General features: G+C 37.1%; 1 protein-coding gene across 1 annotated transcript in view; it reads left to right on the forward strand.

The window, feature by feature from the left end:
* MROH9 (maestro heat like repeat family member 9) overlaps nucleotides 1–13,587 on the forward strand; it is a 128,210-nt gene that overhangs the window by 48,416 nt on the left and 66,207 nt on the right. Inside the window, exons 12-14 of the mRNA XM_045392756.2 lie at nucleotides 1,490–1,632; nucleotides 2,609–2,746; nucleotides 4,271–4,391. Of these exons, the coding sequence (XP_045248691.1) occupies nucleotides 1,490–1,632; nucleotides 2,609–2,746; nucleotides 4,271–4,391 (402 nt within the window). The remainder of the gene's footprint in view (nucleotides 1–1,489; nucleotides 1,633–2,608; nucleotides 2,747–4,270; nucleotides 4,392–13,587) is intronic.

Genomic DNA, 13,587 nt, shown 5'->3' on the forward strand with positions numbered 1-13,587 from the left:
GTATTTTTCTCACTACTTTAAGTTGTCAGCATTATTTTTTCCAATTTGCTGTACTACATATTTCATTTCCTATATTGGAGATAAAAATGGTGTAAAGACTTTTAGAGGGTTCTAATTATTTTTATGCATTTTTTTTGCAAATTTGTCTCCATGAAGATGCATTGTCACTATATTGACTTTGTGTGTAAGCATTGCACTTACACATAAAAATGTTGAAACTTCCTCAATAAATGAAGTGATGCATTTTTGTATATTTGCTTTTTCTGAGAAAGATAAAATTTATTGAGATCTCGGCTCTTTGGGTGACTGCATGTGTGGTGGTGATCCATTGGTCTGTCTTGTCAAAAGACTTAGGTTGTCCACCAAGGGATTTCAGATGACCACGGTTATATAAGCTATTTCTTTATGAATGTGGTTTGTCTGCCCATAACTGTTACCCATGTGACTGTTGTTAGTATACCTAAGTGTTTATGTTTGGAAAAAATGCATATATTATTGCCCAATTTATTGTGTAAAATGACCTATGAAGTTTTCTGTCACATTTTCATGTTTCTCAAATGTCATTTTAATTTTTTTAAAAAACTTCAATTTTTGTAGGTACAGAGTAGGTGTATATTTTTATGTGGCACATGAGATGTTTTAATACCAGCATGTAATGTGAAATACATACATCAAAGAGAATGGGGTACCCATCCCCTCAACCATTTATTTGAATTATAAACAATCCAATTACACTATTTAAAAATGTATGATTATTATTGACAGTAGTCACCCTGTCATGCTATTAAATAGTCTTATTTATTCTTTCTAACTATTGTTTTATACCCATTAGCCATCCTCACCTCCCCCATCCCACTAGCCTTTCCCAGCCTCTGGTAACCAATAAATCTCATTTTTAAGAATATAAACACGTCTTTAAAATTTTTAAATTATGTTTCCCGAGTTATATTTTTGGGAGTTTGGTCTCCCAGGATTTCAATATTCAGGATTATGGCAGTTAGGAATGTGTCTTTTAAGATTATAGCCCAAACCCATACTTCTGATGTGGTGGTTATTGCAGTGGTCAGTATGCCAAATGATCTGTTGGTGACCTGACCTGCCTTCCCCTTAAATATCTCACTTCCTTGTATTGTTTGAGCACAGGAAGGACCTAGGTTATTAGTATGACTGCTCTTCATGGCCACATAGGAAGGGGATCTTAGGAAGGAAGCCCACCTTGGAAACCAGCCTGCATCCCACTGGTTTGGTATCCAGGGTGTTTGTATAGTGCCTTGAGGAGTCCCTTACCATAGTAGGCTTGGCACAGTTCCCAGCTCACAATTGATGTAGCAGCTGTTATTGAATGAATGGATACCCATATATGCTTTAGGTTTTTTTCAAGGAGGCTGAAGGAGGGGTTGCAGAGTCACTCCCTTGCTCCCCTCAGTAAGGTCGAGTGGGTTTAGAGAAAAATGTTTACATTTCTACCTCCTATTTCCTTCCCTTGTAGGCATCCCAGGCCCTGTGCACCTTTCTGCCTCTTGGTTCCTACAAGAAAGCGGTGGCCCAGTTTTTCCCCCAGCTCTTGATGACCCTTATGTTCCAAGTCTTCTACAGCAATGAGCTGAAACTGACACCCAGGGACAATGCTTTGTGAGATAATACTGGTTATTTCAGATTAAATAAGAGATAAGCATCCAGCTGTCAATACTTCTACCCCCTTGGGTTCATATGGGATTCTTTACAGTCCCATGTGCAGTGTGTTCATTTATTACAGTTTTCTCTTCTCTGAATGGTAGAATGCATTCAGAAAAGTAACCAGCCTGAGTATCTAAAAGTTAGCTCACCTCCCCTGAGCATGTGTAGCATATAAAAAGCCATGACCACAGAACTCTGTTGATTCCTACCACACTCCCTATCAGATCAGTAAGAGACTACCACAGAAAAGACAGCAGAGCATTAAATCCAAAGTCAGATACGTTTTTGCTCTGCCATTTACTTACTTTCTGCTAGTAACCTCTCAGGGTTATTCTACATATAAGATTAAAAATGATGTGCTCAAATGTACTTTGTGAACCGTAAAGTTAATTCATGGTTGGAGATGGGATATATGGGTTTATGACTACATGCAGTTGTCTGTCCACAGAGAAGTTTGGCAATTCCTTTTTGCTCAAGAGAGTACAGTTGATTTTGCTACCCAGCAGAGAAATCTCAACCCAACTGTCTACTATTTACCCTATTCTATAAGAAGACATATATCAAAGCATCTCAACTAGATGAAAATATATCCTATTCATTTAATAGAAGAAAATGGATACCTTTAGCAAGTCATTGCATCATTGAACATCTCTTTCAAATTAATCTATCGCAAATAAGCTAGTAATAATAAACAAATAAGCTGTTCTGCGATTGATGCTAGATTTTATGTGCCACAATTTTAATTTAACCCCTATCCCATGTATTGTTAATCAGGGAAGATGAAGGACATTTAGCAATCTTTTTCCTTTGAGACATCCCCTTTCTCAAAACCTATATTCTGCCCAAGATGGGATGAAAAGGCAGGTAATGTGTATTTAGTTTTTTGAATATCACTGACATGTGATGATCTTGCTCTCTTTTGGGGCTTTAGATATGCTCAGGATGCCCTGAGAGTTCTGCTGAATTGTTCTGGACTGCAACAGGTGGATATTACTCTAACGAAGGCGAATTTCTGGGACCAGTTATCTGAAGAGCTGTGTTACTATTATGGAGTCTACTTTATTGCTAAGTAAGGACAGGGGTCTCTGTGTAGGATTCTTGGTCTCTATCCCACCTTCTCCAACTTCCTTCAATAAGCCATGAGGAAACAAAATAGGCATCTATTCCAATTTCCAGATCTCTCTTAATGATATGAGTTGCTATTTGATTTCTACATCTTCAGTTATTTTGAAGGGTTTTTATTTGTGATTTTTTTCCTTTTTCTTGCCCTCTTACCTGATAATATAGATGCCCCATTTTCCTCCCTCCACAGAACAGGTTTCTTTTTTTACAGATACAGAAAACTAGAAGTGAGTTTGGTTTTTTCCCTCTGATTTTAGCTGATTCCTGCACTGCAGGCATCAGTTTTAAATGTGTTTCCAGTTGAAAGAGGTCCAATAAAAACCTATACTGAATAAGCCAAATAAATTTGGAAAAGAATAGTAGAAGAACACTTTTATTTTTCTTGTACTAGAAAGGGGGTTTTCTAGTTAACCCTTTAGTGAACAGCAAGTTTCTGATTGTAGGGATCAGATTTTCTGATCAAGAATCAAAATATGGGCTGTTGACAACATGACAGACTAAGACTACTTCAAGTTGCGACTGACCCAAAAACTACACTCTTTGTGGTCTATGGGGCCTTGGTGCTTTTATAACAGAATCTCATTTGCAAATAGATTTCAGGGGCACATGCTGTGTAAAAGTGTAGTACATCTGTACCCTGCAAGTTGTCACAAGCTGAATGTCACTCTAAGGATATCTAAGAAGTAACTTTGGATCTTCTTACTCAAACAAAGTGGGGTCCACAGACAAGCAGCAACAGCATCACCTGAGAGTTAAAAATTCAGAATCCATGGCCCACCTTAGACCTACTGAATCAGAATCTGTATTTTCCCAATATCACCAGGGTGATCTGTTTGCACGTTGCAGTTTTAGAAGCACTGGTTTCGAAGACCAACCGGGAATCTTAAAATGGAAACTTTCTCATGTTATCCTTAGCCATTCTGCCCTTACTGATCTGATCCAGTCCACCATGTCAGGACAAGTGTGAGGCTGTCCACCACCCAAATGTGTTTTGGAGAATGTGAATGGCATAGTGAATCAGAGATAACCACCTCTTTTCCTGAGTAATCCAGGGCGGTCCCAAACTCTCATTGGCATTACAGCATTTAAAGAAAAAGCTTGGTCCAAAACCACAAAGATGACCTGTATGCAGCCATCTTGGACTGAGCACTAAATTTTTATTTCCTCTCCCTTTAGTCAAGAATTGGTGGGAGCTCACACTAAAATAGGGCATTCTGTTCTGTGGCAAAGGATGGGAGAGACAGGAAAGAGAAGTGACATTAAGGAAAGAGATGTTGACAGGGATCCAGTTATATGTAATTCTCCAGAGTATGTGTAGAATTCATAGTGGGACTACAATTTATTTAGGGACTATTAAAGAGTATCTTTCTTTCTATCTGGGAGGTACAAAATAGAATAATGTTTCTCTCTTTGCCACTATTAGCATAGTGTTTTCTTCTTTGCTAATTCAGTGCCTTATTCTCTTTTACAGAACTCTCAGTGAATATAACTTTCCACAGTTTCCGGAGACTCTGCGTTATCTCTATAAGCTCTCAGTAGAAGGTCCTAGAAGGTCAGAAGACACTGTCATCGTAGTAATATTCCTCACCGAAGTAAGTTTTGTAGACTGTGAACAGCTGTGTTCTCATTTCCTTTTCTTACCCAAATTTAAATCAAAATTCCAGTTTCTCATATTTCTCCCTCTGAATGTTGGTCCTTACCAAGACTTAAGATCATGAACGTCCTTACCAAGACTTAAGATCATGAATGATATCTGAAGTTGGATGGGGAGAGGTGTGGGGTTAGATCTGGGTTATGGAAGAGTTGTCCCTTCAGCTTTCACCAGCAGTTGGTTTTTCTCTGTTTCTAGGGGTGTGAATTTTTACAAACACTAATTATATTTTAGTACCAGTTTATATATTTCTGCATGATTGTTAAAGTATATTGAGGGATAATTGGGTTTAATAAAGATGGTAGTTAACATCGGGGATCTAGGCAGTACTTCTGACCATCTAGGGGGAGAAAGGAACTGGCTGAGTAACTGGGTAAAATGAAGATGTAGAACCATATTACTTTGTATATGAATATTGTGCCATGTATTGTAATACTATAATGGAATCAAGCAAATTGACAAACTCTTGTTTACAAAAAATAAAGGCTTTATAACCTGAAATTATCAGAGTCAAATCTAATTTTTTTCATAAATATAGTAATATAATAGGCATGTATTACCTAAGGTGAAGTGCCCAATATTTTCAAAATTTGAGGTGATTTCAAACATCATAGTAAAATGGTTAATTAATTATGAAAAGTGTACTATTATACTATACCATCTACTTCTAAAGCTTTCAAAAGTATGCATAAATTTAACTGAACATTGCAATAGTCATCAATGATTTCAAATATGCTTAGTCTATTTTGACCTCTCATTAATTTTACTATGTGATTCATTATTTTTATTGAATTGACTATGCTTTGCCCAGTGTCTATTATTGGCTTATCAATCTCTAGTTGACTATTTATAGGTGGATTTATTTCTTTTTTTCCCCCAAAAGTTATTAGGGCACAGGTGATATTTGGTTACATGAGTAAATTCTTTAGTGGTGATTTGTGAGATTTTGGTGCACCCATCACCCAAGCAGCATACACTGTACAATATTTAATCTCCCACTCTTCCCCCCAAGTCCCCAAAGTCCATTGTATCATTCTTGTGCCTTTGCATCCTCATAGCTTAGCTCCCACATATCACATAGAATATACCATGTTTAGTTTTACATTCCTGAGTTACTTCACTTAGAATAATAGTTTCCAATCTCATCCAGGTCACTGCAAATGCTGGTAGTTCATTCCTTTTTATGGCTGAGTAGTATTCCATCATATATATACATAATCATTTCTTTATCCACTTGTTGATTGATGGCATTTGGGTTGGTTCCATGATTTTGCAATTGGGAATTGTGCTACTATAAACATGTGTGTGCAAGTTTCTTTTTCAAATAATGTCTTCTTTTCCTCTGGGTAGATGTCCAGTAGTGAGATTGCTGGATCAGATGGTAGTTCTACTTTTAGTCCTTTAAGGAATCTCCACACTGTTTTCCATAGCGGCTGTACTACTTTACATTCCCACCAGCAGTGTAGAAATGTTCCCTGATCACCGCATCCACACCAACATCTACTGTTTTTTGATTCTTGATTACCATCATTCTTAGAGGAGTAAGGTGGTATTGCATCGTGGTTTTTATTTGCATTCCCTGATCATTAGTGATGTTGAGCATTTTTTCATATGTTTATTGGCCATTTGTATATCCTCTTTTGGGAATTGTCTATTTATGTGCTTAGCCCACTTTTTGATGGGATTGTTTTTTTCTTACTGATTTGTTTGAGTTCGTTGTAGACCCTGGATATTAGTCTTTTGTCAGATGTATAGATTGTGAAGATTTTCTCCCACTCTGTGGGCTGTCTGTTTACTCTGCTGACTGTTCCTTTTGTCATGCAAAAGATCTTTAGTTTAATTAGGTCCCAGCTATTTATTTTTGTTGTTGTTGCATTTGCTTTTGGGTTCTTGGTCATGAAATCCTTGTCTAAGCCAATGTCTAGAAGTTTTTTTTCCAATGTTATATTTTAGAATTTTTATAGTTTCATGTCCTAGGTTTAAGTCCTGAATCCATCTTGAGTTGATAATTGTATAAGGTGAGAAATGAGGATCCAGTTTCATTCTCCTATATGTAGCTAGCCAATTAACCCAGCACCATTTGTTGAAAAGGATGTCCTTTCCCCGCTTTATATTTTTGTTTGCTTTGTTGAAGATCAATGGGCTGTAAGTATTTGGGTTTATTTCTGAGTTCTCTCTTGTGTTCCATTGGTCTATGTGCCTATTTTTGTACCAGTACCATGCTGTTTTGGTGACTATGGCCTTATAGTATAGCTTGAAATCAGGCAATGTGATGCCTCCAGATTTGTTCTTTTTGCTTAGTCTTGCTTTGGCTATGCGGACTCTTTTTTGGTTCCATATGAATTTTAGAATTGTTTTTTCTAGTTCTGTGAAGAATAATGGTGGATTTTGATGGGGATTGTGCTGAATTTGTAGATTATTTTTGGCAGTATGCTCATTTTCACAATGTTGATTCTACTAATCCATAAGCTTGGGATGTGTTTCCTTTTGTTTGTGTCATCTATGATTTATTTTAGCAGTGTTTTGTAGTTTTCTTTGTAGAGGTCTTTCAACTCCTTTGTTAGATATATTCCTAAGTATTTTATTTTATTTTTTTTTTGCAGCTATTGTAAAAGAGGTTGAGTTCTTGATTTAATTCTCTGCTTGGTCGCTATTGGTGTAGAGAAGAGCTACTGATTTATGAACATTAATCTTGTATCTGGAAACTTTGCCAAATTCTTTCATCAGTTCTAGGAGCTTTCTGGAGGAGTTATTAGGGTTTTCGAGGTAAATGATCATATCATCAGCAAACAGGAACACTTTGACTTCTTCTTTACCAATTTGGATGCCTTTCATTTCCTTCTCTTGTCTGATTGCTCTGGCTAGGACTTCAAGTACTATGTTGAAGAGGAGTGGTGAGAGTGCATTGTTCCTTGTATTGTTACAATTCTCAGAGGGAATGCTTTCGACCTTTCCCTATTCACTATTATGTTGGCTGTGGGATTTTCATAGATGGCTTTTTTACATTAAGCTATATCCCTTCTATGCCGATTTTGCTGAGGGTTTTAATCACAAAGGGATGCTGGACTTTGCCAATTGCTTTTTCTGCATCTATTGAGATGATCATGTGATTTTTGTTTTTAGCTCTGTTTCTGTAGTTTATCACATTTATTGACTTGCGTATGTTGAACCATCCCTGCATACCTGGTATGAAACCCACTTGATCATAGTGGATTATCTTTCTGACTTGTTGTTGAATTCATTGAGCTAGTATTTTGTTAAGGATTTTAGCATCTTTGCTCATCAAGGATATCGGTCTGTAGTTTTCTTTTTTGGTTGTGTCCTCACCTGGTTTTGGTATTAGGGTGATGCTGGCTTCATAGAATGAATTAGGGAGGGTTCCTTCTTTCTCAATCTTGTGGAATAGTGTCAAAAGGATTGGTACCAATTCTTTTTTGAATGTTTGGTAGAATTCTGCTGTGAATCCATCTGGTCCTGTACTTTTTTTTGTTGATAATTTTTTAATTACTGTTTCAATCCCTCTGCTTATTATTGGTCTGTTCAGGGTATCAAATTCTTCCTGATTTAAGCTAGGGGGTTTACATTTTTCCAGGAATTCATCCATCTTTTCTAGAGTTTCTAGTTTATGTGCATAAAGGTGTTCATAGTAGCCTTGAAGGATCTTTTGTATTTCAATGGTGTCTGTTGTAATATCTCCCGTTTCATTTCTTAGTGAGGTTATTTGGATTTCCTGTCTTCTTTCTTGGTTAATATTTCTAATCATGTATCAATTTTGTTTATCTTTACAAAGAACCAGTTTTTTGTTTCATTTACCTTTTGTATTTTTGTTTGTTTGTTTCAATTTCATTCAGTTCTGCTGTGATCTTGGTTATTTTCTTTCTTTGGCTTTGTTTGGGTTTGGCTTGTTCTTGTTTTTCTAGTTCCTTGAGGTGTGATCTTAGGTTGTCTATTTGTGCTCTTTCAGACTTTTTTATGTAGGAATTTAGGGCTATGAACTTTTCTCTTAGCACTGTCTTAGCTGTATCCCAGAGGTTTTGATAGGTTGTGTCATTATTGTAATTCAGTTCAAAAATTTTTTAAAATTTCCATCTTGATTTCATTTTTGACCCAATGCTCATTCAGGAGCAGGATTTAATTTCAATGTATTTGCATGGTTTTGAAGGTTTCTTCTGGAGTTGATTTCCAGTTTTATTTCACTGTGGTCTGGGAGAGTGCTTGATATAATTTCAGTTTTCTTAAATTTATTGAGGTTCACTTTTTGGCCTATCATATATTCTATCTTGGAAAAAGTTCCATGTGCTGTTGAATAGAATGTGTATTCTGTGGTTGTTGGATGAAATGCTCTGTATATATCTGTTAAGTCCATTTGCTCCAAGGTATAGTTTAAATTCATTGTTTCTTTGTTGACTTTGTCTTGATGACCTGTTTAGTGCTGCCAGTGGAGTATGAAGTCCCCCACTATTATTGTGTTGCTGTCTATCTCATTTTTTAGGTCTATTAGTAATTGTTTTATAAATTTGGGAGCTCTAGTATTAGGTGCAAATATGTTTAGGATTGTGATATTTTCCTGTTGGACAAGGCCTTTTACCATCATATAATGTCGCTCTTTGTCTCTTTTAACCACTGGTGCTTTAAATTTTATTTTGTCTGATATAAGAATAGCTACTCCTGCTCACTTGCAGTGTTCATTTGCATGAAATCCCCTTTTCCATGCCTTTACTTTAAGTTTATTTGAGTCCTTATGCATTAGGTTGGTCTCTTGAAGGCAGCAGATAGTTGGTTGGTGAGTTCTTATCCATTCCGCAGTTCTGTATCTTTTAAGTGGAGTGTTTAGGCCATTTACATTCAATGTTAGTGCTGAAATGTGAGGTACTATTGCATTTGTCATGCTCTTTTTTGCCTGTGTACTTGTTTTTTTGTTTTTGCTTTTTAACTTGTATTTTTGTTGTATAGGTCCTGTGTCATTTATGCTTTAAAGAGGTTCTGTTTTCATGATTTGTTTTAAGGGTTAGAGCCCCTTGTAGCAGTTCTTGTAGTGGTGGCTTGGTAATGGCAAATTCTCTCAGAATTTGTTTGTCTGAAAACAACTATATCTTTCCTTCGTATATGATGCTTAGTTTCACTGACTACAAAATTCTTGGCAGATAATTTTATTTGAGGAAGCTGAAGATAGGGCTGCAATCCCTTCTAGCTTATAGGGTTTATGCTGAGAAGTCTGCTGTTAATCTGATAGGTTTTTCTTGTTAGGGTACCTGGTGCTTCTGTCTAACAGCTCTTAAGATTCTTTCCTTCCTCTTAACTTTGGGTAACCTGATGACAATGTGCTTAGGTGAAGATCTTTTGTTGATGAATTTCCCAGATGTTCTTTGAGCTTCTTGGATCTGTATGTCTAGATTTCTAGCAAGACTGGGGAAGTTTTCCTCAATTATTCCCCCAAATGTATTTTCTGAGCTTTTAGAATTGTCTTCTTTCTCAGGAACACCAATTATTTTTAGGTTTAGTTGTTTAACATAATCCCATACTTCTTAGAGGCTTTGTTCGTATTTTCTTACTCTTTTTTTTTTTTAATTTATTTATTATTATTATACTTTAAGTTGTAGGGTACATGTGCATAATGTGCAGGTTTGTTACATATGTATACTTGTGCCATGTTGGTGTGCTGCACCCATCAACTCATCATTTACATCAGGTATAACTCCCAATGCAATCCCTCCCCCCTCCCCCCTCCCCATGATAGGCCCCTGTGTGTGATGTTCCCCTTCCTGAGTCCAAGTGATCTTATTGTTCAGTTCCCACCTATGAGTGAGAACATGCGGTGTTTGGTTTTCTGTTCTTGTGATAGTTTGCTAAGAATGATGGTTTCCAGCTGCATCCATGTCCCTACAAAGGACGCAAACTCATCCTTTTTGATGGCTGCATAGTATTCCATGGTGTATATGTGCCACATTTTCTTAATCCAATCTGTCACTGATGGACATTTGGGTTGATTCCAAGTCTTTGCTATTGTGAATAGTGCTGCAATAAACATACGTGTGCATGTGTCTTTATAGCAGCATGATTTATAATCCTTTGGGTATATACCCAGTAATGGGATGGCTGGGTCATATGGTACACCTAGTTCTAGATCCTTGAGGAATCGCCATACTGTTTTCCATAATGGTTGAACTAGTTTACAATCCCACCAACAGTGTAAAAGTGTTCCTATTTCTCCACATCCTCTCCAGCACCTGTTGTTTCCTGACTTTTTAATGATCGCCATTCTAACTGGTGTGAGATGGTATCTCATTGTGGTTTTGATTTGCATTTCTCTGATGGCCAGTGATGATGAGCATTTTTTCATGTGTCTGTTGGCTGTATGAATGTCTTCTTTTGAGAAATGTCTGTTCATATCCTTTGCCCACTTTTTGATGGGGTTGTTTGTTTTTTTCTTGTAAATTTGTTTGAGTTCTTTGTAGGTTCTGGATATTAGCCCTTTGTCAGATGAGTAGATTGCAAAAATTTTCTCCCATTCTGTAGGTTTCCTGTTCACTCTGATGGTAGTTTCTTTTGCTGTGCTGAAGCTCTTTAATTTAATGAGATCCCATTTGTCAATTTTGGCTTTTGCTGCCGTTGCTTTTGGTGTTTTAGACATGAAGTCTTTGCCCATGCCTATGTCCTGAATGGTACTACCTAGGTTTTCCTCTAGGATTTTTATGGTATTAGGTCTGACATTTAAGTCTCTAATCCATCTTGAATTAATTTTCGTATAAAGAGTAAGGAAAGGATCCAGTTTCAGCTTTCTACTTATGGCTAGCCAATTTTCCCAGCACCATTTATTAAATAGGGAATCCGTTCCCCATTTCTTGTTTCTCTCAGGTTTGTCAAAGATCAGATGGCTGTAGATGTGTGGTATTATTTCTGAGGACTCTGTTCTGTTCCATTGGTCTATATCTCTGTTTTGGTACCAGTACCATGCTGTTTTGGTTACTGTAGCCTTGTAGTATAGTTTGAAGTCAGGTAGCGTGATGCCTCCAGCTTTGTTCTTTTGACTTAGGATTGTCTTGGAGATGTGGGCTCTTTTTTGGTTCCATATGAACTTTAAAGCAGTTTTTTCCAATTCTGTGAAGAAACTCATGGGTAGCTTGATGGGGATGGCATTGAATCTATAAATTACCTTGGGCAGTATGGCCATTTTCACGATATTGATTGTTCCTATCCATGAGCATGGTATGTTCTTCCATTTGTTTGTGTCCTCTTTTATTTCACTGAGCAGTGGTTTGTAGTTCTCCTTGAAGAGGTCCTTTACATCCCTTGTAAGTTGGATTCCTAGGTATTTTATTCTCTTTGAAGCAATTGTGAATGGAAGTTCATTCCTGATTTGGCTCTCTGTTTGTCTGTTACTGGTGTATAAGAATGCTTGTGATTTTTGCACATTAATTTTGTATCCTGAGACTTTGCTGAAGTTGCTTATCAGCTTAAGGAGATTTTGGGCTGAGACAATGGGGTTTTCTAAATATACAATCATGTCATCTGCAAACAGGGACAGTTGGACTTCTTCTTTTCCTAACTGAATACCCTTGATTTCTTTCTCTTGCCTAATTGCCCTAGCCAGAACTTCCAACACTATGTTGAATAGGAGTGGTGAGAGAGGGCTTCTCTGTCTTGTGCCAGTTTTCAAAGGGAATTTTTCCAGTTTTTGCCCATTCAGTATGATATTGGCTGTGGGTTTGTCATAAATAGCTGTTATTATTTTGAGGTACGTTCCATCAATACCGAATTTATTGATTGTTTTTAGCATGAAGGGCTGTTGAATTTTGTCAAAAGCCTTTTCTGCATCTATTGAGATAATCATGTGGTTCTTGTCTTTGGTTCTGTTTATATGCTGGATTATGTTTATTGATTTGCGAATGTTGAACCAGCCTTGCATCCCAGGGATGAAGCCCACTTGATCATGGTGGATAAGCTTTTTGATGTGTTGCTGAATCCGGTTTGCCAGTATTTTATTGAGGATTTTTGCATCGATGTTCATCAGGGATATTGGTCTAAAATTCTCTTTTTTTGTTGTGTCTCTGCCAGGCTTTGGTATCAGGATGATGTTGGCCTCATCAAATGAGTTAGGGAGGATTCCCTCTTTTTCTATTGATTGGAATAGTTTCAGAAGGAATGGTACCAACTCCTCCTTGTACCTCTGGTAGAATTCAGCTGTGAATCCATCTGGTCCTGGAATTTTTTTGGTTGGTAGGCTATTAATTATTGCCTCAATTTCAGAGCCTGCTATTGGTCTGTTCAGGGATTCAACTTCTTCCTGGTTTAGTCTTGGAAGAGTGTAAGTGTCCAGGAAATTATCCATTTCTTCTAGATTTTCCAGTTTATTTGCGTAGAGGTGTTTATGGTATTCTCTGATGGTAGTTTGTATTTCTGTGGGGTCGGTGGTGATATCCCCTTTATCATTTTTAATTGCGTCGATTTGATTCTTCTCTCTTTTCTTCTTTATTAGTCTTGCTAGTGGTCTGTCAATTTTGTTGATCTTTTCAAAAAACCAACTCCTGGATTCATTGATTTTTTGGAGAGTTTTTTGTGTCTCTATCTCCTTCAGTTCTGCTCTGATCTTAGTTATTTCTAGCCTTCTGCTAGCTTTCAAATGTGTTTGCTCTTGCTTCTCTAGTTCTTTTAATTGCGATGTTAGAGTGTCAATTTTACATCTTTCCTGCTTTCTCTTGTGGGCATTTAGTGCTATAAATTTCCCTCTACACACTGCTTTAAATGTGTCCCAGAGATTCTGGTATGTTGTATCTTTGTTCTCATTGGTTTCAAAGAACATCTTTATTTCTGCCTTCATTTCGTTATGTACCCAGTAGTCATTCAGGAGCAGGTTGTTCAGTTTCCATGTAGTTGAGCGGTTTTGATTGAGTTTCTTAGTCCTGAGTTCTAGTTTGATTGCACTGTGGTCTGAGAGACAGTTTGTTATAATTTCTGTTCTTGTACATTTGCTGAGGAGTGCTTTACTTCCAATTACGTGGTCGATTTTGGAGTAAGTACGATGTGGTGCTGAGAAGAATGTATATTCTGTTGATTTGGGGTGGAGAGTTCTATAGATGTCTATTAGGTCTGCTTGCTGCAGAGATGAGTTCAATTCCTGGATATCCTTGTTAACTTTC

This window comes from Macaca fascicularis, chromosome 1 (assembly GCF_037993035.2).
Source record: "Macaca fascicularis isolate 582-1 chromosome 1, T2T-MFA8v1.1".
In the NCBI taxonomy this organism is placed as follows: Eukaryota; Metazoa; Chordata; class Mammalia; order Primates; family Cercopithecidae; genus Macaca; species Macaca fascicularis.